Here is a 27,561-nt window from a genome sequence, read left to right on the forward strand (position 1 = left end):
GATTTAGGCGGCAATGTGTTGAAAATAGAAAGAATCATTAGCCTCAAAATAAAATCTTAAAAATTCAGTTTCCATATAAAACGGCAGACGAGATTTTCGTCAGTCAGACTAGCCTAATAAAAACCAGAATATATGCTATTAAGAGTCAAATGAAATGATCTGAAATTTTGGAAGCAAATCATTTCCAAATTTAAAAAAAAACATGAAAAACAAGCATTAAAACAAAACCATTAAAAATTCAATAAAACAAAGCTTCAAAATTGTTCAAAGGTGATGGACATAAAATAAAGCAACTGAATAGATTCATTTTTTGTAAGGACGGGAAATGATCGCTCATTAAGCAGAAAAACTGACAAGAGAGCAAAAAAACCGAATAGGGTTTTTTTTCAAACTATCCATCATTTGAAACTGAAACAAGGTTGAAGAAAAAAATAAAAAAAACACAAGATGCACAAAAAAGCACTAGAGAAAAATTCAAAATTGTAGTCATAGTACTGCACGTTAAAAATATTTCGGATAAAACGCAAATTATTATAAACAGTGTTTTCTATTTCTGTTTTGAAAAACATATTTAAAAAATTTCACGCCTTCAAGCTACTCGGTTCCGCATTTTCTCGTTCTCCGGGGTTGACTGAAATCACTTTTTCAAGTTGACTACTAATTTTAAAAAATCTTACAAATTTGTAGCAGATCATTGTAAAAAAGAGAGCTCCTAAAACAATATAATTACTTTGATTTGTAAATACCAGGATCACTGCAGTTTGATCAATTGAGAAATATTTCATTTTGTTCAAATTTCAACAAGTTCACGGGGTTCAAAAAATGAAATCAACGTTTTAAGAGCGTCAATTTTGCACCCTCCTATTTTCACGAAAAGTGCGAACTTTTCTGAAGAAGACACTAAGCAGTCCCGACACATATATTTATCCATTTCCAAGGAAATGGGGGCAAATTTCGGTCTTGTTTAAAATTTCAATGCCAAATTATTGTACGCATAGAACACGATCTGCATCAACTTCATATTATCAAGCCCCCTTTTGAACATCGGGGACCAACGCGAGGGGACCAAAACAATCAAGGGATTGAAATTATTGCTATTCTTGGGGTTAGGCTACCAAAAAACTAGTGTTTTCAATGATAGAAACTATACATATGGCAGCTATCTGATATATTCCTCAGCTGTTCACGACCAAACAAGGACGAAAAGACAATATGCTCAAATAAATTCGAATATAACAAATAATAATATTTTTTCAACATTTAACTCAATGTCTTCAATAAAAGCTCCTTCTTGTCAAATTGTACAAGTTAACTAACTACTTGAGGCAACCAAAAAAGACGTTCAACATATGAGAAAACACAAAAAGACAAAAGAGGAAGAAGACTGATTCAAAAACTTAGAAAACATGAAAAATTAATTAACAATTGAAGAAATCTTGCATCACTCTCTACAGCAGTTTTTTCTAAATAACTAATACACGAAATTGAAAGATTTTTCCCCAAGCCAGCAATCAACGAGATCGACATTAAATTTAATGGATCTTATGGCTAGAACAATTACCAAAAAAATGAAAACAAATCAAAAACTTTTAGTGGGATGTGTTTTGTTATTTTGCTGATCTTATTGTTTGTCTCTTTGTGTGAGCTGGGGGACATAGTAGAGATGTTTCTTGTTTTGGCTGCAGAATAAATAGGCGGCCTCAGTATTGTTCCTCCTCTACCATCCGCAAAAAATTTTTCCATGGAACTATTCCGGGATTGCCATCAAAAATGGAATTTTCAGTCAAAAACAATATGAGAGCAAAGGTAATATTATAGCGTATTATAGCAATATTATAGCATATAACTTCCCCTTCTCCCCACCCCAAAATTAGAGCAAACCCAGTCGACAACGAATGATTATCTTGCAAGATCTTGCAAGATTCTGGCAAAATCTTGCAAGATCTTGAAAGATAGCCCTTTGTCTTGCAAGAATCTTGCAAGATAACCATTGGTCTTGCAAATAAGCAAATAAATGGAACATGATCGAACAAGATCAAAATGAGACGCGAACATTGCTTCCCATCAATTTTTATTACATTGTGATCATAATTACAACCAAAATAGCATCAACTTTGTTTTCTTCCGCTCAAACTAAAAATTGAATCAATTTAGAAAAAGAAAGTAAATTGTTTTCCATAGTAGCAAAACAATAAATTTGAAGCACGAATTAATGTAAATAAATGAGAGTAACCAGTATTAATACCAACGGCTGTAATAAAATACAGATATCTGGTATAAATTTTGTTTCAAATTATCTCTGAAAACTCATTCCACTATATTTTTGTAATAGTCTGCACTAATGGAAGATAATGCGTTTAAAACAGCCAACGATAACAGAACTCGATCGGAACGAACTTGCAAAAATCTTACAAGATAACCATTCTTCTTGCAAGATCTTGCAAGATAGCCATCGTCTTGCAAGATCTTGCAAGATAACCATTTTCTTGCAAGATCGTGCAAGATAACCATATTTTGCAAGAATCTAGGAAGATCTTGTAAGATAACCATCTGGTCTTGACTAGGGAAACGATTGGTAAGCGAAACGAAAGTTTTGACGGGTGGCCTACGGATGGCAATTTTTGGAGCATAGCCCCGAAAATTTAGCCCAAAATCTGACAAGTTTTATGTCATTGTACTTGCCTTTGTGTAGAATTCGTCGTTGCATGCAGCTTCACATGGACATGTGAACTCGTTGTTTCGAAAGGCTTTGAACACTTCTGTTTCACAGTCGCGTGTCTTTTTGTCCCATGCTGAACACAGTGGCACTGACGAGTTATCTAAGAGATCATGTTTAATAACACTGCAAATCCTTTTGACTTTGAAAGTCTTTTCGAAAAAAATTTTAAGATCAGTATGATATCAGCGAATGCGTTTCACCGCCATATTTTGTGAGAAATGCGCTGATTACAAACTCATTTTTTACACACACACACACACACACATTTATATATATATATATATATATATATCAGCGCTCAAAATGAACAGTCTGAGATGTGGGAAATAATAAGAAAAGGACAGCTGAGAACAAACTACTGTTAATGCAGACTCAAAGCCTATATATATGGCGCATTTTCAGAATGTTTCTTTTGTAGATTTCGAAAAAGTCCTCAACTGTGGAAGATGTTTATGAAGTCGAACATTATATGCTTGATCAAACCAATAAAGTTTATCAAATGTGATGAGATATTCACATATTCACCATAGTAGTCGACGATGCACCCACATCTCGTGTACAATTCAACCTCCATGCAGTACCTCTCACACGCTCTCTGGTCGTATCTAGGCCACCTTTTTGTGAAATCAGTGTCCAGGGCTACAAATTCAGGCCACTCATCTAGACATTTACCGTAGCTGAAAACAAAATTAAACGCATTTTTTAAAAAAACTTGGTAATTGTCCTTGCATCTAATTGCTGTATTTATAAGATGAGCTTTGTTTTCCTTTTAATAGAATAAAAGTGTTGTTTTTTGCGCTTAATTGGACTTAATAGGATCTTAAAAAATTCACTTTGAAAACTTTGTTAAATTTTATATCTTTCCGCCATTTTTTGCATTAATTCCTTCCGCCAGTTATATTGCCATTAATATTTTGAATTACACGATTTGGATTAGAGATTTAAAGAACGGGAGATTTTTTTGATTTTTCTTTTTTTGTACATTATTAAAGCAAGGAAAAATGATAGTTGAATTTATCACAATAATTGGATAGGGAACACCATTGGAATCAGGAAGTATTCACAATTCAACTCTAAACAAGGGTTAGGTTACTGGGTTAGGCAAGCATGCATAAAGAAGAACAATAGATTTGGAAAACTTTTTTTGCAACAACTGTTTTAAATTAGTATCTATCTCAGATTTGAAAGTATCTGTGTACCAGAAAACCAATGAAAATGTTTTTGCTTGTTTGTTGCACTTTTTTGCATTCCATTTCAATGATAACGGTGGCCAGTGGAAAGCTAACCGCAGTTGGCTTCATATGATCATTTGCGTGTCGGGTAAACACTGTAAAAAAGAAAATCGTCGGCTACCTTTTTTAATCGTATCAAGAATTCAATTAAAAAACAAGTACTATAAACAATAGAAAAAAACCGCCCAATTTTATTATATTGAGCCAATTTTTAATGGTTTGTTGAAATCCTTAAAAAACATAAACTGCTGGCATTTCCTGTCTCGTTGTTTTAACCAATGCACGAAGTTAATTTTGAGTGATGGTCGATTTCCTATCTGTCGTTATGTACGTTGATCAATTCTCATGCAAATTTTTTCCCAATAGTTTTGGAGGACTCCAGAATTGAACCCAATTATTAAATCATTTCGTTAAAATTCATCATTACCGGCAAAAGCCAAAACGTTAAAAAGCAGAAGGTGGTTGCAGGTAAATTCAATGGGGTATTTTCTTGCTTGCTTCGATGTCAAGCTTGAGAGAGACATCTGTTTTGGAAGAAGTATTGTATTCTGTTGATTGATGAGGTATACATCAGAGAGATTTTGTATAAGAGATCAAAAAAGTGATGTATAAACCCACGAATTCGAGAAAAAGATAAATTTGGCTTACTAAGTTACACACAAAAGAATTAATTGATAGGTTTGACGTTAAAAAACAAAGAAAAAACCAACCGAAATATATGACTTCTGCAGAGAACAAATACTATAAACTTCGAGACCAGATTTGTTCGGGGGGATTAGGAGATAAAAAGTTTCGTGCCGTATACAATATTAGTCAGCGTATTAGCAGGCGTTTCGTTTAAAAAAAGCTAATAAGGTTTTTTTCTCTTGCATTCTCCTCGTTCTCTTCTCTCCTCTTGCATTCTCTCCTGCGTTCTCTTGCAGTGAAAAACGCTGACCTGACCAGCAACAAATATTGTTGACATTCAGCAATATCGGTTATCAATCACTACGGTGGTCACAGGCTTATAGATTCAACTCATGAAAAGACTATGCTTGATCATATAGGGCAATGGAAAAACCCTGATGGAACTAATTAGCTCAAAGAATGACTTTTGTTCGACTTTATAGAACAGCTAGGCTTCAGATCTACTCAAATTATTCACAATGGGGCCAAATTTTCATTCTCAACTTTTTGTTGATTAAATTGCATTTCATTCGAATTTAGCTCAAATGATATCTGAATGAGATTTCCCAATGACTCTTGACTTAAAAATTCAAAATTTTTGAAATTGCAAGGTCAGTTTCTTAGTATCGAGGACCTAGTCTCTAAAATTTGGCAAAAAGTTTCTGTTTCAGATCTAGGTGCGTTATCTCAGATTTTTTTCAAGATCGTTTTTACTGCATGTCATCAGAAGATGTCCATATTTCATCTCTACGGAAGATTTATGATTTATTTTTGTCTCAACTTACTTTCCTCCCTTCCTCGTAACGAGATCTTGTTTAACAGATATCATAGTTGCAGTCCCACTATTGACCATCCATGAATCACTCTCTGGTAGAGGAGGCACATAGGGGGCGTTGATCAACACCTAAATTTAACAAATCTTCATTTTGTGACGCCAAAAGAAGTTTTTAAGTATGTTGGTATTGCCGTGGAAAATATTTCAGCGGAAGCAAATCTTTGCTATAATATTTGGTAACAAAGCAAAAGACCTGCAAACAAAAAATTTTCAAGCTCCTCATCGCTGTAATTCTTTTTAAAAATAAGCCTAAATTCAATTTGAGCGCTAACAACTACTCGAGGTAAATTTTGTGGTGATTTCTGTCCCCGGACCTTAGTGCCATAGTAAATCAGTGCTGATACATCGGATTGCAATTGTATAACGTCGGCCCAGTACTGTATCAGTGTATTCGAAGACTGTGTTGGTACCTTATTATGTGCAGTCTATTCGCAGATATACCTTTTTTTCTGAAAATAGACTGTACATCCTTGTTTTGATTCCCATGATGTTCATAGCAAAATCATAGAAAATTCTGAAAATTTTGAAAAAAATTGAAATTTTGGGCGATGCACATGACAGTGACTTATAATTTTAAAACGTTGCAAGTAACGTATTAAGATTACCAAAAAACCCGCCAAAACCAGTAAATACACACCGAAACCAGAAAAAACCCGCCTGGAACCTTGAAACTCAGAAATTTGTACCAAAAATGCAGATTTTCATGGTTTTTATTTCAGATTGTAATGGAATTTTGCATTGTTTTTGCTTCGAAAACAGATACAGTTCTGCGACGACTTATGCAATTGCAATAATGTTTCAGCACTCATTTACTATGGCACTACGTGGGGGGGGGGGGGGGGGTGCGATCGAACGAAACGAAACGAAACGAACCTTCCGAACTCAGGTCAAAAGAGCTCAAGTTGACGATACTTTCCTGCCTTTCCTCTTTAGCTGCGATATCTTGGGGGGGGGACTGTACATCATCGGTTGTTGGGGGGACTGTACATCATCGGTTGTTGGGGGGGGGTGTACATCATGGGTTGTTTTTTTTTTTTGGGGGGGGGTATGACTCGCATCTCAGTAGCTCTAACCCAGTGACACTCAGTGACACTAACCCAACCCCCCCCCTTCCCCTCAAACAACGATGATGTACAGTCCCCCCAAAATATCGAAGCTTCCAAACATTTTTAAATTTGAATTTTTGTTTGCGTGACCTCTTTTCCCTTTCCATGTAGACCAGACAATGTGGGAAATGTTCTGCTGGACATTTCTGAACATTTTCAATCATATCCCATGCTCCCATCCTTGACCCAGGATCGTATCACCCGGCGCCATCTTGGACTTGGCGACTTCTTGTTCGCAACACGAGTGTTCACAACACTCGACAGAGAACAAACTTTAATTTAATTAATAATAGTAATGAAACAGTGTCAACCAAAGAGAGTCCTTTTCAGATTTGCTTGCGTTGATTTGTTATTAAACTTCAACTTCATCATCACTTCAACTTCATCAGTTCTTTCTTTGTTATTCATCTTCATAATCACTTCAACTTCATCAGTTCTTTCCCGTGAACAGGTACTTCTTTTCAAAGCTCATGTTTTTCTATGTATCTATTGCACGATGTATCTACTGCACGATGTTTTTTCTAGGTCAAATTTAAACGTCATATTTCTTTCAATAATATATAGTTTTTTGAACAATTGGTTGTTTTAGTTTTATAAGCATTATCAAGAACTTTTTTCTTCGTTAGATTTGTTTCAGGATCTCTTTTACAAACTGAAAATTCTGGTTCGATCTCTGTCGATTGTTTTGAACACATGTGTTGAAGATGGGAAGTCGCCAACTCCAAGATGGCGGCAGGTGAAGAATCCTCGGGCACTCATTGGGCGACCGGCCGGAAAAGGAAACTACAGTGCAGTGTCCTGTCCCAGCGATGGTAATTCAGTGTAGAAGCGATGGTAATTCAGTGTAGCAATGGGAATTAGTGAACTGTGAATGTGAATTCCTTGTGATTCAGTGTACCTTCAGTGTTCCTTGTGATTAGCGTACCAGTGTACCAATGGGAAATAGTGAATGTGAATATCAATATGAATTGCTTGTGATTACGAATATCAATGTAAATTCCTTTTTGGTTATCAGAATTTTGGCGAATTATTTTTAAAACTGTCCCCCCAAGTTTCTGATTGAAGCATTTTTTTTTCATTCTGTTCAGCTCAAAAACAGACAAAAATTCATAATGTCCATGGTAAATGCAGAATAGAAGTTCATTATGTTCAAGCTAAATTCAGAATTTGACTTTGAATTTTATCATGAAATGGCTAATAAGTGCCATGATCAGAAATCTTTTCATGGAAAAAATCATAACGAAATTTTCATGATTCAGTACTGAATTATTATGACACTCAGATCCGGGTCCGTATTGAACTTCTCATTCGGACCAAAGTGTGCTTGCATGGTTGTTTCATGAAATTCCAAATTGCCAATAAGGTTTTTTAAAATCGGAATTTGTATTAAGTAAGACCTGTTAAAGTTTAGGAAGTTTTTCTCTGACTAATATAATGGAAAGAGTGGGACGCATCAACGAGTGAAATTTGAGAAGACAATAAACAGACCTTGAACGATATAAAGTCCTCTTATCATATTTTGAAAACCAATATAGCTTTTAACAAACTTTGAAGATAAAATTTATTATAAGATTTTCCTCGAAAAATTTTTTTCTCAACATTTTGTACACAAAGTTTTCCTATCAGTTGTCCTTAGTTAGCTGGTTTCGATATTGTTTAGTAAAAACCTTATAATATACCGAATTTCAAAAGAGCTATGCTACACGTAAATGGCAATCTGCGTATTATCTTAAAAATCCGCTATTTTTCGGTATTATTTACCAGTTAGTTTTTGTTGATTTCTGCCAAAATAGTACCCTGTTAACATTTTTTGCAGAAAGTAGCGACAAGTGCAATTGTACATACTCGCTAAAAGCAGCCATTCTTCAAATATTGTACGAAAATATGAGAACGAAACGCACCACAAAATGTAACACTGAGTTTGAGCACCAACTACTATGGAATCTCCAGGTAGTACTTTTCTCTTTTCAAAATGTGCGCATTATTTCTGGATTATTAGGCTTTTATTTTACACCTGCAACAACTTGTGAGATAAAGCTTCCTAATTATAAGATCTTATTGATTGTTGCACAAAAGCTTCCAGTCAGCGAAAAGGGTTCAGAATTGGCATTCTTTCTGTTTGTGCCCCCAGTACGTTATGCAACACCCAGTTACAGAGCACATGTCATTACATAGTAATTCAATATGTAAAAATATGACACGTGCGTCGGGGGGATGCAAATAATAAGCACCCAGTACACTAAGCTGGGGGGGGGCACAAACGGAAAATTGGTCACTCACGTGAGCGCCCGAATTGTGGTTGAGAAGTCCAATATTCTCAGCTTTGTCAAGGAATAGAGTCAACTTCAATCCAAATTCCTTGCCAGTTTTTGACGTATTTCGGAGTGATGAATAAACACCTTCTGTTTGATTGTATATGGAATTGATGATGAAACAGTTGCCCATTGTAGCACTCGGATATCTTTTCAGAGGGCGCTTTTCAGTAATTTTAAATCAATTTAGTTTTACTTGACCATTGAATTGTAAGAAATTAAGCAAGATTTTTTGATAAAGTTTCTTTCCGTATAAGAGAATTGAATTCCTTGCTGACGCAATTATTGTCGACATATCCGGGTTGAGCAAACTTACTTACCATAAAACGGACCATATATGGTCCATAAAAGTCCATACAAATTTCCCTTTTATGATCTTGCTATGGTAACTAATTTTCCATATATGATCCGTTTTATGGAAAATAAGTCTCCAAGGAGAGCATTCTTTTTGACTTCCATGGCAGTAAAAGAATGGAACAATGCATCCTGCCATATATGACTCGTTTTATGGTTTGTAAGTTTCCATATATGTTCGTTTTTTGGTTAGTAAGCTTCCGTATATGGTCCGTTTTATGGTTAATAAGTTTCCATATATGGGTCGTTTTATGGTTAGCAAGTTTCCATATATGGTCCATTTTATGTTTAATAAGTTTCCATATATGGTCCGTTTAATGGTTTGTAAGTTTGTTTAAAAGACAAAAATTAAATACTGCTAACTTCTGTCGGAAAAAAATCTCAAAGTCAAGTTAGAAAAACGACATATTGAGACTTATCCAGTATCTTCTGCTTTTGTTGCCCTCCTCCTTTTTCAACCCGGGCTTGGAACCGGCAGTGGCGGAGTTAAGACAATAGTTATTGGAGAATTGAGCAGGCACTAGGTTAAGAAAACCAAGGCTAATTACTCTCTCCGTTTAATCGGCATACCTAACTTTTTCCTAGGCGAGCTATAGCAAAAATTTATTTTGTCATATACTATAGATTATATATACACACGGGATACTCCATACCAAGTTTGGTTTGATTTGGACAACTCCTTGACCCGATGGGAAATAACTTTTAAAATTCAATTATCGCCATTTATTCGAAATAATAGCAAATTTCCGTATGAAATACTAACTTTTTTCCTAGGCAAGCTATAGCAATTTTTTTTGGTTTTAGACTCCGGGTACACAGGGGATACGCCATTCCCAGTTTAGTTCGATTTGAACAACTCCGTGACCCGATGAAAAAGATCTATTTTTAAAATTCGCTTATAGCGAAATTCGCAAATTTCCGTATGAAATACTAACTTTTTCCTAGGCAAGCTATAGCAGAAAATCTCCTAGAGCCGATGAAAAAGAACTATTTTTAAAACTGGTGGTCAACCTGGGTATAGCAAAAGTTGTGAGCTTACAATGTGTAGAAATTACGCGTGAGACCAGTAAATCCATTTTAAAAAGTACTCTGAACTCCGTTTGTTCAAGAGCGAAAGGTAGTCATGAGTAACAAGGATCATCTCGTGCAAATTAGTTAAATACCAATTCAGGTATTTCGGGTATTTCACAAATTAGCCAATTTGGTAGATTTAAGGTGCCTTATAAAATTCTGTCTAAATTTTTAGAGTTAAATGATTATTTTTTAAAGATAATTTTCTCTGGATGTAAAAACAGATGGCATTCCCAGATTACACTTCTCCGACAAAATGGCTTCAAAATTAAGTTAGCACAATATACTAATTGACGGTACAGTTTTAGGCAATCACATGATCATGCATGGTATTTTCCTTAATAACAAATTTGAAAAATACTAAACAAGTCAGACGTATTTTAATAGCTCGGAGAAATGGAGGACATTTTTGTTGACAAATGTAATTCTCCGTCACATTTTTACTTGGAATTATAATGTTAGAAACGAACATTACTTTGCAAAGTATAAACTTTCAAATACTTGGATCAATTTGGACCAAATATGAAATTATCATATTTGGTCCAAAATTATCAGAAAATTTGAAAGTTTTTTTCGGAAAAATTGAGAACAAATTGACCTTGTTCTCGTTTGATGCTAATTTGACGACCTATGAGAGCCCCGAGAACTAGTCCGTTTAGTTTTTAGCAAACATAGCAAGCAAGAAAGAAATGAAATATGGTTTTCTGCTATTGCCTTTTATGCCAATAGGATGAATCTCAATTTTTCTTCACATTGAAACTATTTTTGAGCACTCTTAAAAAGCAACCTTTTCATTCCGTTGGAGATTGAATTTGTGTATAAAACAAAGCTATAAAGATTCGAGATGAAGTTGCTAATTCAACACAAAAAATTGTGGGTTCTCACAGCTGTTCTGTTTTTATCTACTGCCCTTTGAATAAACCACAATCAGAAATATCCAATTAGATACTATCAGCTTGCTTTAATTCAATTATTCTGATTATCAATCAACAAATTTTGACAACTTGGCTGTTGGGATGACGGTTCGCCAAAAAGTACGTTTTTTGTTATAATTTTAGGACAAGAAATCAAAAGTAGCGTCGAAGAAACTGAAATTTTAGATGGTATGGTCAACTGGCTCAATATTTAAAGAAAAAGAGTTTGTCGTGAATTTGATCAAAAGGCAAAAAATTGGCTTGGAAACCAATAAGTATATCGCTTACCATGTAATTAGATTTGATGAGAACAAAGGCCATCATGTCACCAATGACGCTGATGCTCCACTTCCTTTCGCGGTCCGTAAAAACATTGAAAACCTTCAGTTATTTTGTAACCCTGCTCTTTTTCTTACAATTTTTGCTAGCAAGCTAAACCTAATCTTTAATTAAAGTTCTAATCGTTTTATTGAAAAAAAATCATAGTTTTGTCGCGTATACTAAATTTGATCTGATGAAAAACAAAAACTCCAAACTTTATGCTTTTCATCTTACTAATATTTTTACTTCTCAAAACAAATGTTTGTATAAAAACAAAAGAAATTACAACTTTTAAATACGATAGGTTTTAAAAATCAGTTATCTCTCTGCTTCATGAGATAATTTCACCTTTAGTGTTACCGAGTTAATAGAAAATTGAGCAACGCTCTTTTTAATGAAATGAACAATCTACTCAGCGAGAAAGTTTTATTACGTAGTTTCTTAACCATGTAAGACTTATATCCGTTCTTTGGCATAGAAAGCTCAGAAAAAGTTCGTTTAACATAATTTTTGTTAAACCTACTAAAATTCGGAATCGCTTGCGCTCATTTTAGGCTTATTAATTTTATGTTTCGAAAACTTCTCGATGATCAATCTTAGAATAAGACCTGCCAAAAAAGGTTACTAGATCTGCGGGTTTGGTGCATTTTTGCCTTGATACGTTTAAATACAGTTGTGCATCGCTAATGTTATGACAAAGATGTCTTTATTGAGATTATGAATTAACATTGTCGAAAGAGTGAATCTTATCGTCACATTGATTTTCATGCCGCGAAAGGACTCAAACCATAATTTTAAAATCCGAGCAGTATTCAGTTTCGAAACGCCAGTGAAGCTTGATCAATTACTTGCGTGAGTTGTTCCATACATTGAACAGACTTCCATAGTGAATTCCACACAAATTTTTACTTTAATTCAACGGTTTAAATAAGAAGTACTTGCTTTGTATTGGTCCTCTATTGGCAGTCTGCAAGTTGAAGAAAGTTTGCGCAGTTTCCGTGTAAAAAATTTTGAGTGTTTGAAAGAGGGTTATTTAGGATACTGGTGACTTATCAGCCGGTGTGCGTGGATCGGAATTGCCTCGACATTCAGATAACAAACCTCTGTCAAGCAGTCAGGAATCAGTGTTGCCTGGCTCAAGCATGCACCAGATGAAAGCCGATATTTGCGGGACAGAGGTCCGAAAAAAAACTGTCGGCACCCGAAATGTGATATTCGCAGAAAATTATGGCGTGGAATCCGAGACACTGCAGGAAAAGAGTTCAACCGAGGGTCTGGAATACATGTCAAGAGTCCCCGTAACTTGAGATTTTACCGTGTCACTCAGTACAGCTCCTAAACTGATCAAAAAAACTGTAAGACTTATCTTTTTCTGAAGTACTTTTTTGCTGTAAATTATTATCGAACCGGCAAATTTAGCAACCCGCAGAGCCTCTCAATCAATTTTTTCATCTTATTTAAAATACCTTTCAATCGTCTGAACACCGATAACCCACCCCTTGTATTTTTTTAAAACAAAAACTGAAAGTATTGGCCAATTGTGAAAAAAATCCCTTAGCAATTTATAGAAAAAAAGTTATTAACACGAGATGTAATAATTGCATAAGATTGTCAACGTTAAAAAAAGAACAACTGATCAAGTTTTTCATATTTGGAAAAAAACTTTGTATTCAGAATTTAAGATTCCCAAATTGAAGATAGCGGAATTCTTAAAAACTCCGTGTTGAAAATCGCGGAATTCTTAATTTGAGATTTCCGTAATGAAAATCGTGGAGTTCTTAAGATTTCCGTATTGAAAATTGCAGAACTCTTAATTTAAAAATTCCGTATTAAAAATAGCGGAGTTATCCAGATTTCCATTTTAAAAATTGCGGAATTATTAAGCTAAGATTTCGGTATTAAAAAAAGCGGTATTGAAAATTCTTAATTTAAGATTTCTGTTTTGAAAACGGATGTATTGAAAATAGTGGTATTGAAAATAGCTTAAATTATATTCTTGAATTAAAATTTCAAATCTCCGAATTCCTTCTTTAAGATTTCCGCATTGAAAAATTGTGCATTTAACATTTAACATTAAGGTTTGGAGTTTGAGCAAAGCTCACATGAATTGTGAGTTTTGTGTTGTGGAAAATATTAAATGGCGTTGTGAAAATATTAAATGTTGTGAAAAATACTATGCTGTGAAAAATATTAAATTGTTTTTATATTAGATGCCAGCTCACTGCATCACGCCGTAATATCTTTGCCTCAAGCGTTACAAGACCAATATAAAAAGGAATTTATGCATTACTGGCTCTGAGTTTTAATCACATTGCTTTGAAAGTCCAAAAAACTGCGCAATTTCAATTGAGTCACTACTTTCCTGATAAAAAGAGGCTAGTTATGTGGCATGATGTGGTAACAATTCATTGTCGCCTCATCGCAGAAGTAAAATTCAGACTTTTGCACCATCGCAGCTGATTGCAGTGCTTGAATAGTATCAGGAGCGTATGGAAGCTATAGTTTATTGCCCCAGAGAGGGAACTCCTGATATTTACAATCAACTCAAGCGTAGTACTATGGTTACCATTCATATAATGAAAGACATTGGGTCTAGACGTAAACTGAAAGATCCTAGTTTACTTAAAGAGTACAGAGAGTTACATCAGAAGCCTGCGCTTGAGTTGAAAACACTCACTATAGTGTTAGCACATAAGAACAGCCTCCGGTCCTTGATAATACGTTCCCGACCGAAAAAACTTTCTGAGCGCTGTCGTAAAACGCTTCGCACCCTTCATGCGTTCGAGGAGGCGGAAGTCACTCAAGCCTTTGATAACCTGAATGTTACTTTGTCTTGCGTTGTTGTGGGAGTCTATCCACTGACTGGAGGAGTGACTTAGTTTACTCACGAGTTACGGTTTAGTTTGTTGTTGGTTCTCTCCAATAGCGCGTTACTTTACGTTTTGCTCTCACCATTGTTTGAGATATTCACTACCGTCCATTTTCCGCAGGTTATCTGGTTTCAATTTTCCGTTTCCACTTTTTTGCTTCCGTTTTGCCGTGTTTCCTTCCATTCCCCGTTTATCTGTTGTATGAATTAGTATGTTGAGTTTTTGCTGAAGTAAAATTTTTTCTGCTAGTAATGCTGGTTGTTTGCTTAGTCTCGTTCCTTGCTGGGGTGTGACTTAAGTTCATTCTAGAGTTACGGATGGTTTGTTTCATGACTTTCCCGCACTTGTTTGCTAGCAATTTGTTGTAGCTTGATTAATTTTGGTATTATACATTTTTGTTGCCTGGGTAAAGTGGTTTGCTAGAGTGTGAATTAAGTTTTTTCTGGGAGTTACGGCTAGTTTGTGTGGTTGATCGGTCTACTAGCATTGTTATTCCCACCTCCTTGCTGGTGGCTTACCGTCTTACTTCAGTGCTATTCCGGCTTTTCGTCCCGTCCCGCGCTACCAGCCCGACGTTTCCGTCTCACTCGTACCGTTTTCCGCTTAGTCGCGCGCCGTCCGCCCGAAGTTTCCGCCCCGCTTGTGCCATTTTTCCCGCTTTGTTGCGCGCTGTTCGCCCAACTTTCCCGTTCGTCCGTCTGGTTTTCAGTTGCATCGTGCGTTACTCGTTCGGCGTCTCTTCCGGTCCGTCCCGTCTCCCGTTCTGTCCCGTCTCGCGCTCTTTGCGCTCACCGCTCTTTCTTTCGTTCGCCAGCTATTAGTGTACTTGACAAACAACTTTGCTCTTTGTCGGTTTGCTACTAGGGTTCGTCATACTATGGTTCGGTTTAACCCATTTATGTTATGTATTTGTGTTTTTTTTAACAGTATCAAAATGAACTTTTGGTTCCTATTTTGATAAGATCGTGGCAAAATTGCAGGACTAATTCAACAAACTTTATGGTGCGAGGGCAAACTTAGAGGCTGAACTTAATAACATCCATGGGGAAATTAACAATGATGTGGATAGCCAGTCAGGAAAGTTAAGATCGAACGTCTGATTGTGAAGTACTAAGATGCTTCTACAAGAGTAGTTGATAAAAATGAAGAACTCTTAGATCTGGCACAAAAGACTGAAGATCCAGATGCTGCCTGTAAGAACCTTGAAAAATGGTTAGAGACTGTAACTAAGAAAACTGACGAGTTCATTGCTGCTGCTTTCACCATTCAAGATCAGGTTCACACATGACCTCCTCAAAACGATAAGGTCAGCGTCAAAGAGATCTAGAAATATCAAGATTTAAAAGGGAGAAACTTGAGAGACAACATGAGGCAAAGCTGCACATTGCTAGACAGCGTCTTGAAATTTCAAAACAAATGAAGTTGCGAGAATTGGAGATTGAGCAGCTTGAGGAGGATAACCGCAAGCAAGTAGCTGCTGCAGCCCTTGAGGAAATTGAGTTGATGACAAAATCATCAGCAGACGGGTCTGGTATTGGCAAAATGAGCAAGCTGTTTACGGACAGAAGTTCAGTCAAGAGCAAGAAACTTGTTCAAGATTGGGTCAATTCGTCACCGGCCCGGAATATGGCAGATGTTGCAATTGAACCGAGTTTGTACTTTTCTGGTACTATCGCCCAATCCAACCAAGCAATTGTCCCACGTCCTTCTTCAGCTCAACCTCTAAACTCACACTCTAATCTCGATACTCAAATTGAGGCTCACATCAACCTCCCTGTCAATGAGTCGCAAGAAACAAGTAGTAGAACCAATGTAACCAGTAATGCACATGTTGCAAACAACATCATGGAAGAACAGAAGCAGCCTCAAAATACGCCTCTATCACCACCAATAAACTTTGGTATGCCAACTCAACTAAAAGCCCCAAACACAGCCCAAAAATTTTCTCAAGCAACAATGCACTTCAATGATTTACAGTTAGACCACCAATTCCTTCGTAGGTCGAGCTTGCCGGGACAGATGAACTTAGTCAGCTCTTCTCGTTCACCTCCTTTTAATGCACTCGCTAATGCTCCACTAGCACCTAATCCGCCACTAGCACATATAAATGTACCTGCCCTCCCATCCCCCGTTTTAAACCCCGTACCATCGCATTTCCCGTTAATCCCACCATCATTCCGTTTTGCTCCTTCGCCGCCACAAGCATCTCCACTACACGCCAATAACCCCGTGGCGAATAATGTCAATCCGTTAACCCTTTCTCCATCCGCACAATTCAATTCCTCCGCAAGTGTTTTTGTACCACAATTAATTCATCCAGCAACCCCAAAAAAGAAGTGTCAGCCCAAAAATTTTGTCCCCATAATACACGCAGCTCTTGCGCCCCCGGATCCAAACTTATGTTGTCCGGTCTAATGCAGTAACACTCGTAGGTACATCTGTTAACAAAAACACCGTACAACCGGCCCCGTTAATCAACCCTCAGGTCCCTACATCGCTTCGCTCCTCCTTTCATGTACCAGCAGCCGCAGGGTCCCAAAATTACGTAGCATCAGACTTCATGCAAGCGAATTCATTCAGTTCTTCCACAGGTACAACCCACTCCTTTGTCACTCCGATCATTCCGCCAACGTATGGAGTTACCATTTCAAAACCGTTGTGTTGGGGGGGGCTCACCGCATCACAAACATTGAGCTCTTTCTTTGGACTCCGCGGATTTGAAAAAGTAGTTCTCAGAGGCAATCACTTGTAAGAAGAACAATTCAAAGTTCCAGTTGTCACAGTACAATGGTGATCCCCTGCAGTGGCATGAATAGTTTGGACAATTCAAAAGCTCCAGACATTCGCAGTCCTTGACTGGTGATGTCAAGTTAACATACTTAAAAACTCTTTTAACTGGAAAAGCTAAAACCGCCATCGCTTAGTTAGCATACTGTGGTGTTATTTATAAGGATGCACTTGAGACACTTGAACGTTTTGGCCAACGTGAGGCTGTAGTCAGTGAACACTTAGACAAATTCAGTTCTTTTCCACCGCCAAAGATGCACAATAGTGATTACATCATAAACTATTCTGCCAAAGTTTCAAGTCTTGTTGTGGTCTTTAAGTCACTTTCATATGACTTAGACCATAAGAGCGCCTCACTTCTTAATACGGCTGTGTAAAATTTGCCGCCCAATCTGAAAGAGTCTTCTTATTTATTCAGAGTGAAGAAACCTTAGGTTAAGCCAACACTCCTTGACTTCAACGATTGGTTGAAGGAGAAGGCCGAGGCACATGGCTTAATGAAACAAACTTCATTAAGGGCAGGAACTGAGGATGAGACCAACTCAGCAGTCAAGACCAAAGTTGCCTCAAGAATTTTTGCTGCTAATACGCAAACTAAGGGCAATGAGAGACCCGCCTCAACATCGGCAACGCCTCTAATCCCTCGCTGCAGGGTGTGTAAAGGGAACCACCGCATCTGGGAGTGTCAGGTATTTAAAGAAAAGTTTCCCACTCAGCGAGTAAAGGTAGTGACGGAAGCAAAACTGTGCTTCTCATGTTTGAGAGAAAAGCATTTGTTCAGGCGATGCCCAAACCCTAGGAAAGGCAGGAAGGATGGTTGCAACAGATCTCATAATCCACTTCTTCATGAAGCTGAGAGGGTCTATCCATCAAAATCTCCTTCAAGCAACAACAATATTAATTCTAATGATGGTGCAAGTCAAAAAAACTTTCTAGTGTCCAATCATCGAGTAAGAGCACTACTTTGTTATCTGTGAAAAATGTCAAAGGCTACCTTCAGGTGACTGAATTACAGTTTACAAACTCTTCTGGTAAAGATACCACGGCTTTAGTTTTGTGCGATACCGACGGCAGTAACTCTCGGGTGTCCAATGATCTTGCAAATAGACTTAGTTTGCACGGATCAGCATTGAAACTAACAGTCAGGGATAAAAATTCCGAGGAAGTTGCAGATGCCGAACTAGTTGAAGTGACTTTAACACCAAGCGTTAAGCAAGCATTTGAACCATTTAAAGTCTACCCTTACGTAAGGAAGCAATTAAACGTAGGCGCCGATGTGATCAACATTGAAGCACTTCAACAAACTTACCCGCACCTAGCAGTTCTAGACCCGGTTGCATATCATTATGAAAACGTCGATGATACTTGGACAGGATGTGTATCATGCCATCTGCCCGTTAGAGCACTACGCTGCCGACGAGAAGTGCTCATCCTTCTCTGTTCGTTTGCCCATAGGTTGAGTTCTAAGTGGCTCTCTAATGTCGTCTTCAGGTTTAGTCTCGAATTGTTTTAAAGGAAAATTGGAGCAGTGTTTTGAACTCGCTCGTCAGGTAAAAATTTGGTACGACATGGAGTCGTACGGCGCACCTAAGCAAGTAGACCCACTATCCTCCGCAGATGTGCGCTTGATATTTTTGAAAACACCACAGTGCATGATGGAAAAAAGGTACGATGTCGGAATGCTATGGGCTGAAGATAACATCGGACTGCCCAACAATTAATTTCTCAGCGCTGGTTCAAATAAAATCTTTGGAAAGACGGCTTACGAAAGACCAGACTTTAAGGGAAAAGTAATCGAATACTATCAAAGAGGACTTAGACAAGGGCTATGTAGTAAGGGTCAAAGATGCTCATAAGGTGGAAAGTCGCTCGGAACGAGAGTGGTACCGACCACATCATCCGGTTGTTAATCCGAACAAGCCAGAAGAGGTTCGTAGGGTACTAAACGGAGCAGCTAAATTCCATGGTGCATCTCTTAATAAGTCAATAATCACCGGACCGGACTTACTAAAAAAACTAATATACGTACTCTAACGGTTCAGACAACATCCATTTGCCGTATCCGCCGAAATCGAGGGAATTTTACTCCAAGTTACCATGTGATCAGCCATCATTGCGCTTTTGGTGGCGGGAGGACCCCATATCAAATGTTGTGGTACACCAGTATACAAGCCACATCTTTGCTAAGTATAATAGTGATAAGAACACGTGAAAATGCTAAGGAGTACACAGACACTGCGAAAGCCGTCCTTGAGAACTTCTACATTGACGATTACTTAGAATCAGTGGAATCCCCCGAGATACCCTCATTAGGTCGAAAAAATTGGTATATATTCTCCATCTAGGTGGGTTCAGACATACAAAGTTTGTCAGCAATGTACCAGATCTGGTTGACCAAATTGATGGGTCTGCTCAATCCACCGAACCGAAAGTCATCGTTTCATCCAAGGAGGAATCAATGCACGTGCTCGGGTTTAAGTGGCATCACAACAACGATACTCTGGCTGTGACTAGGGGTAAAAACAGCACCATCACGAAAAGTTTCACACAGCGCTTGGTCTTAAGTGTTGTGTCAAAGGTCTACGACCCAATTTATCTTGTCGCACCGTTTCTTGTTGGTGCCCGGTTAATCTTCAAAGACATTTGGCGTGTCAATGGACAAAGTTGGGATGACGATTTACCTAAGACACAGTTGAGAGATTCCGTGCCTAGTGTGTTGAACTGCCGCAGTTAGCTGAGATCACTATACCAAGAAGTTATTTTTCAAGACCAATCCAACATCTTGAACTCCACATGTTTGGTGATAGCTCGCAAGACGTATTCAGTGCAGTAGGTTTTCTTAGGGCTGAAGTAATTTGCACTTCCGGGGAGATTACAACAGAGCTAGCGTTTGTCCTGGTCAGGGCCCGTGTTGCACCTATGAAGGTATTGAAAGTTCCTAAGTTGGGATTACAATCCGCTCTCCTCGCTTCCCCTTTAAAAAGGGAAATCTCTCGAGCATTAATGGTTACTGTGGAAAAATTATTTGTGTGGACAGATAGTACCGTCGTCTTGCAGTGGATAAACTCAACCGATAAACACCCCAGCTCCATTGCAAATCGGGCTAATGAAATTCTGGCGAGCATCAGCGTTGACCAATGGAACCACGTAGCTACTTATGATAATCCGGCAGATGCTTGCACGCGTGGTATTTTCGCTGAAGTTTAGCAATTCAGTAGTTACTGTGTAATGGGAGTGGAGTGGTTCATCTCCCACAATGGTACGCCCGCTATGATTTGGTCAGATAATGGTACGAGCTTTATCGGAGCGGAGAAAGAGCTCCGTGAATGTATCAAAAAATGGAATACGATTAACATCGCCGCCGAACTTCCACATAAGTGGAAGTTCAATCCGCCCAGTGCGTCGTACCAAGGTGGCATCTGGGAGCGGTTGGTGCGCAGCTTTAAGAGAGTACTTTTAACAATCCTCGGTATGCGTCGCCTCACTGATGAGGTGTTGAACACTACCTTTTGTCTCGTTGAATACGCACTAAACTCACGTCCCTTAAATTTCGTAAGCGCCGACCCGTCCAACTTAGGCCCAATAACACCTAATCATTTTCTACTTTGTATCCAAGCAACCGGAGTTCCGTCCATTGTTGGCGTTGACGAGTTCGATCATCGTAAGCGGTACGCTCCTGCGCAGCCTTACGCCAATGCAATTTGAGCATGTACGCTCAAGGAGTACGTACCCTCTCTGAACCGTAGATCTAGGTGGCAGACGCCTGCCGAGCAGCAACTCAAGGTCGTTGATTTAATTTGGATCGTGGAATAAAGCAACCCTAGGGGTTACTCTTCAACTGCTTGGATTGATGAACTCCGATACGGCTCCGACAGCGTCGCTCGCTCCGCCGTTGTACGCACGCCGTCCGGATCGCTCGTCCGCCCGCTTGTTAAGCTTGTACCAATCCTCCCAACCTCTTCCTCCGGGCCGGAAGATGTTACCGAGTAAATAGCAAAATGAGCAACGCTCTATTTAATGAAATGAACAATGTACTCAGCGAGAAGTTTTTATTACGTAATTTTATTAGGCTCTATTTAATGAAATGAACAATCTACTCAGCGAGAAAGTTTTACTTCGTAATTTTTTAAACATGTAAGCCTTATATCCATTCTTTGGCAAAGAAAACTCATAAAATTTTCGTTTAACATAATTTTCGTTGAAACTACTAATATACTAAATCGGTTGCGCTCATTTAAAATTAATAATTTTATGTTTCAAAAACTTCTCGGTGATCAATCCTAGACAAAGACAGGCCAAAAATGTTACTAGATCTGCCTGGTTTGATGCATTTTTGCCTGGATACGTTTAAATAGAGCTGTGCATCACTAATGTTATGAAAAAGATGTCTTTATTGAGATTATGAATTAACATTGTCGAAAGAGTGAATCTTTTGTCACCTTTATTTAGGCCTCCTCCCATCCAACATTTTAAAAATGATTTTATTAGTTATAATAACTTTTTCCATTACATTAGAATTTATAGTAATTGATTGGACTATCTTTCATTGCAAACGCAATATAGAGCAGCAGCAATAAATTCGACATGCGACTGAATAAAGCAATAATGCGTTTCAGTATTCGCGGTAATTGGAAATCAGTCTACAGAGCTCAATTTTTGTTTCAAATATGATGTTTCTGGTTGTTTGGTAGCGAAGCTTACGAGAACTTTGAAACGACGTAGAGTAGTCAGTTAAAAAGCAGAGACTTGTTAATGTTTTAGAAACCTGATTGTCAAACTGAAATACGTTTTGTCTCTCTTTTTGATGCGACAGCACTGAGATAAAATCTCAAAGCATTGCTTTGTTTTCTCAGTTTCTTAACATAAAAACTGAGATTTCAATTGGAGCTGTGATTAAAATTTTGCAAAAGTCTACAAAAAGAAAACTTATAAAAAAAACTTCTTATTTTATTAAAAAACAACTCATGACAATTTTTTTTCATTTAAAGAAAGTAAAATAGTTTGACACCTGAAACTGAAATGGTTTAATAGCGAATGATAAGGAAGAATAGAAAACAAGGTCAAGTCAACAGCAGTTCATGTGTAAAATTTGTAAAAAAAACAAATTTTGCAAATTTTACAGCAAGAGTATAAGGACATAGCGACTTTGCAACCAAAAAATGGATTTCTCCCTGCTGAATGAAAGCTTCCTCTGACAAAACGTGGTAGTCGAAAGTCATTACTAATATGCACGAGGCAGTTACAAGAAATATTCGTAATGAAAACTAATATTTTTCAAAATTTGGCAGAAAGTATTTGCTAAAGCTTTTTCAAATTGTTACAGCAAAAATTTTTTAAGCTATGTAATATAATGTGCTTGCTGTAACAACTTGCATAACATTATGAAAAATATGAAATTTTATGCGTTGAAGTATTAAAATTTGACAAACAAGAAAAGCCTTGCTTTGACTGTTTGTCCCTTTCAATGGCAAATTATCAGGTGACTTTGTTTCTTTTAGATTCTTTGAGTTGTTGGCTGTGTTTTATCTGTGGTGTTTTCTAAAAAGAGCCCTATCACTAATTTTAAAAACGGTGTCCCGCTTTTTCAGCCGTATTAATTTAAGTCCTATCCTTTAAACCGATTTATTCTTGCTTCTATAATTTTACGCGTCTATCATTTCACCTCGATTTTAATCTTATATATATATATATATATATATATATATATATATATATATATATTAGAACTATTAAACTGGAGAAACAATCAGTCAATCATGCCATTAGGATCATGGCAAGGCCTTAGCGGCCCGTAGGACTCGATAAGAATCTATCAAAAACGAACATGGGATTAAGTTATCCACTTAGTTATGATAAAACATGCCTGCAACGTCATCTGCTATTTACCTATGTGAAATGATAGAGGGAGTTAAATGATAGCAAGAGCGAGAGAGAGAGAGAGAGAGAGAGAGAGAGAGAAAGAGAGAGAGAGAGAGAATAGAGAGAGAGAAAGAGAGAGAGAGAGAGTTCAAATGGTAAGGCGTTAAGATATGCGGGGTTAAATGAATCGGGGGTGAATTGAACTAGAACCTTTAAAATCAATCGTTATTCCATTTTTCATAAATTTTATTATGCTGCTTTCAATTCGTTGCTACGCTTGCTAAAATATATCTGCGGTCATGTGTCCTGTGCTCGAACACGCAATTTCTTATCTTTGATTTAAAAAAAATAAAATGGAGTGTTTGGGAACTTTTTGAGTGAATGCACATTACTGATCCTTATTGTTTGATTTTGATAGAGTTTGAAATTTTTTGAAAGATGTTTCAACCGACAGAGAGAAAAAGCGCCCCTGTGGAAATCTTGATGGGTGCACTCGCGACCATCGAAAGTACACTGTACTATGAAATCTTTAGCCTGGGTTCCCAAATAAGTCATCTCCTCCTTTGAAAAGAGCACAAATGGTTTGAAATCAGAATAGTCTGTGCTTGTTGATTTGTCATAAGCTGCAGCCCAGTCATAATGTGTCAAGTTGTCGTCGAAGTTTCCAAATAGATCATAGTTGTAGTCATCGTCAGCAGAATAACTGAAATGGGAATTGAAATCACTACAGTAATCGTAATCGTAATCGTAATCGTCAGCATAATCATAATCATAATAATCAACGCGGAGATCACAGCCTTTAGACACCCAAGCGTAAGCTCCATTTTGATAGGACCGCTTTTTTCGTAGAATCCAGTTGACTTTATCAGTTTTCAATGCCCCAGAAATGCGACGTTTGGTTCTGGGAGACTTTCCTAATGTTTCACCAGCAGTGTATTGTTCGTGCGTTGTTTCAGTTTGCCAGAGCTGCAATGTTTCAGTATCTCTCTTTGTCCGTGAATTATTAGCAACTGACTTGTAGTAAATTTTAAATCCACGGTCGTTGACAGAGTCATCGGTGTAAAAGAAAACGATCATTGATCGGTGAGTTGACTGAATTGTTACGTTAGGTGCCAAGGATCCACAGAGTTTTGTCGAGTGAGCAAATCGGAATGCGAAAGAAGTGGATGAATCACTACTATAGAACCGTAAGTAGTCGTATGAACACACGCGATCAAACTCAATGCCAAAATCAGGATCGATTCTTGCCTCAATCACTTCATTTGGACCTATATTGAAATTAGAACATAGAGTAAAGTGGATTTTTTATAGCGATTAATTATACTAAGCTTAATATTTGAAACGGCCGTTGACTCTGACCCCGATATTCTAGCAAAGACTCCAAATTTCCACGTGTTCGATAAATTTGGACAAATGCTAGGCTCCCAGAAGAAATCAAGTTTCTCCAGGCCGCAGAAAAACGCATGACCAGGGCGTCGAACGTTCAAAATTACATAATCTGGAAAAATAGAAAAACGCGGAAATGTCTGGACTTCAACACTAGCAATTCATTTCAGCCTGGCACCTTTGCAGCTTGGGAGTTGTTTTATAGTTCCGGAAAATTTGATATAGACGACTTAGCGAAAAATAACAATTCGATGGAATAAATAGAATTATTTAAAGTTCCTCTGTAGTATTTCGCGTGTAATGTTTACAAGGACTTTTTCAATACCTGGGTGAGCAAACAGATCATGTACGTGAGCGCGATGAAGTTCGAGTAATAATGCCATTGGTACGCTATTGTTTTATTGCTATTGTTTTAGAACTAGTGAAAATGACGATAATAATTTAAAAAAGTTTTGTTTTCTCTTATAAAAAGAGTCGGTGCGGGGGATTTTTGGCTCTTTACTCGTTTCCGTTTTCGAGTATGTTTAACGCAGGATCATATTTTTCTAATTTTTAAGATTTTTTTTTCAATTTTCAGTATTTCCACAAAAAAGCTCGTATGTTTTTCAGTAATTGGAACAAAAATCTCTGCCGCTGTGATTGAAAAACAAATAAATTTTTATTAACTCGTAACGCGTAATTTTTACAATTTTTACGTGATTTTAGCTGAAAAGAATTATCTGATTGTTGAATGGAAGTTTGATGCTTTATTTTGACGAGTGTATCTTTGTTGGGGGCTCAGTTTCTTCTGTTTACTAGTTGGGATGAATAGGTAGAAGTTAATTATCTTCGAAATCGACCTAAAAGTAGTGGCCTTTAATATTCAAAAATATCGGAGAGTGTGATAAATCAATAGTAGTGTTGTTTACATTTTCGTTTGTTTATAAGAACGGTTGAATTGACGTTGCCATGTAGTTTGATGTAAGTTCAATTGAAATATCAGCAGTTTTTTAAGCGTTGTTTGCATTGTCTGGTTGACGATAAGGACGTATTAAGGCAGACCCAAGGTGGGTTCCTTTTACAGCCTTAAAGTATAAAGAGCTAGGGATACTTATTTCTGCGCGCGAAGTAGGCTTACCTATACTTCTCAGACTAACCGACTCAGTAAAACACTGAAGATAAACTTCTATTATTACGGTGGTAATAAAGTACAGCACCAGAGTCAAGAGTATACACATGGTGTATCTAGCTAATAGTCTGACTACATTTTGTTCTCTCTTTATAAAAGAGAATTGTGTTTGCTCAGTCTCTGATTGGATGGAGGTGTACATCCAGTATTTCTATTGCTACATCCATCCGGGGTTAGGAGTTTCAAATCCGGATTTGTGAACTGTAACAGAAATACGTGTGATGTGTCATCCTCGTTGAAGAGTGGGGTGAAGAGTTGTGTTCTCTCTGAAGTGAAGTTGCAACTTGTGCCGTCGTCTGAAGTCCTCGTCAAAAAAGTGATGACTAGTGTAATCATTGAGGGGTTCGTCTTGATTGTAGAACCAGTAAGGGTGCTAGTTACAGAGTACGCTGGCCAATGACGTCTGTCCTGTTAGAGTATGCCGAACTGCTCTCACTGTCATGTAGTGAAGATTTGTTCCCAGGATTTGGAGGATCGCTTGTAGTCCGTAGTCTCTGTCTAGTTTGTACGAGGAGAATTCTTTTTATCTCCACCTGGTACAAGGTTTGAACACGTCGAATTTACCAGCTTACCTTCTGGTGGAAATCCATCATTTAGCTACTGTGTGAGCTACTTTCCCTACTAAATTTACTAGTGAAATTTAATGCCTTCTTTTAGTAAGCCCCGACCGGGAGGAAGAAAAGAACTGATCCTATTCATCAATTGATTGAAAGAAGAAAGGGAGTTAGCGAAAAATTAAATAATAAACATATTAAAGGGATATAAAAAAAGTTTTGATTGAGTTTCTCAAGAGCAGCAATTCTTGGATTGGAGGGTCTGCGAGCCCGATGTGAGGTATAGGGCTGTGGCCTATGTCCGGTACTCGAACTCAAAGTCCGGAGCTCGATTGTCTGGATCGCGGAAGAAAGCCAAAAATTCTGGATTACGCGCCTGACAAGCAGCGAGGGCACGGGGTTACAGATCGACGTTGCAGTGGGGCTGCAACGCGAGAAGATGGTTGAAGATCTGAGTCTCTTCTTGTGAGGGTTCGTGATTGTCATTTTTATCCGCCATCCAGTCCTTGTAGAGGAGGTTGAAGGTTTGGCCATACATACACTTTTTGGCTCCTCCCTCTACACATTGCAAATACTCGATTGGGACGAGGATCGGGCGATTGGTTTTTGCGAATAAAGGTAAAATTATGAAATAATTTTTGTTTGGGTCAAAGTTTCACAGGGTGCCTCCACAATAATTGGGTTGAATTATATAACTATAATTCATATAGTAAGGCGAGCTCAATTTGGTGTTTGCTTACTGTAAACGCGAATTCATGTGAATGAGTGGGTTCGTTTTGTGGAAGTGGTGTTGCACAAATAGATAATTGTGCACAGTGTGGAGCCTCTTCACTCGATTTGCTTTATGTGTGGTATTGTCGACATCCATCTGTGTGCGATGTGGGAAACCGAATTGTAAATAGAATGGTTCTTACTTCTGGTAAATTCGATAAGGGGCGGTATCGCGAGTGAAGAAAGTATTCAGGTAATCATTCGGGCGATCTGAAAGAGCAAAGAAGTATTTTGATTGGTGCCAGAAACGTTCTGTGAAACGATGGTTAACAGGGATGTGGAGACATTCTAGTGGAAGGTCCTTGTCCCGTCCCTATTGAACGTATTCATTCTCTAATTTTCCAAGAGAGAAAGAGCTTGCTGTGGGTTTAAGTGTGTGTTGAGGTGAAGTGGATGTATAGTTAATTCGCTGCGGTACGTGAATTCCTTGGACGGTATTAGTAACGAGGGAATTGGTGAATTCGGGGAAGCAGAAGTTTGGTCCTTGTCACCAGTGGGTAATCCCTTGTGTAAGTGCGAAGGGATTTCCTCTGCCACGAGAGGATGAGGGCTGTGGGCCTCGTGAAGGGCTTGCGGTGTGACGAGCAGGCGATTGGGAAGTTTGTATTGGAGAGGAGCGGACTGGATATATTTCAT

The 27,561-nt window shown here is 37.9% G+C and overlaps 1 protein-coding gene across 1 annotated transcript; it reads right to left on the reverse strand.

Annotated features, from left to right (window-relative positions):
• Nucleotides 1-2,664: 2,664 nt before the first annotated feature.
• Nucleotides 2,665-27,561, reverse strand: LOC142343089 (epithelial sodium channel subunit alpha-like). The gene is made up of 6 exons (XM_075394776.1): nt 27,344-27,561; nt 23,540-23,749; nt 8,839-9,019; nt 5,403-5,521; nt 3,245-3,396; nt 2,665-2,819 (listed from the first exon to the last, which is right to left on the reverse strand). The coding sequence occupies exons 1-6, from the start codon at nt 27,559-27,561 to the stop codon at nt 2,665-2,667; spliced, it is 1,035 nt and encodes a 344-aa protein (XP_075250891.1).

Source organism: Convolutriloba macropyga, chromosome 7, assembly GCF_964194025.1.
Source record: "Convolutriloba macropyga chromosome 7, txConMacr16.3, whole genome shotgun sequence".
Taxonomy (NCBI): Eukaryota; Metazoa; Xenacoelomorpha; order Acoela; family Convolutidae; genus Convolutriloba; species Convolutriloba macropyga.

Bases quoted from the DNA above. Each gene is read 5' to 3' on its own strand.
- LOC142343089 (XM_075394776.1), bottom strand. From the start codon at position 27,561: ATGAAATATATCCAGTCCGCTCCTCTCCAATACAAACTTCCCAATCGC. The intron at 9,020-23,539 runs GTGCACCCATCA...CCCTCTGAAAAG, and splicing joins TGTACTTTCGATGGTCGCGA to ATATCCGAGTGCTACAATGG. The intron at 2,820-3,244 runs GTGAATATGTGA...ATGATCTCTTAG, and splicing joins GTGCATCGTCGACTACTATG to ATAACTCGTCAGTGCCACTG.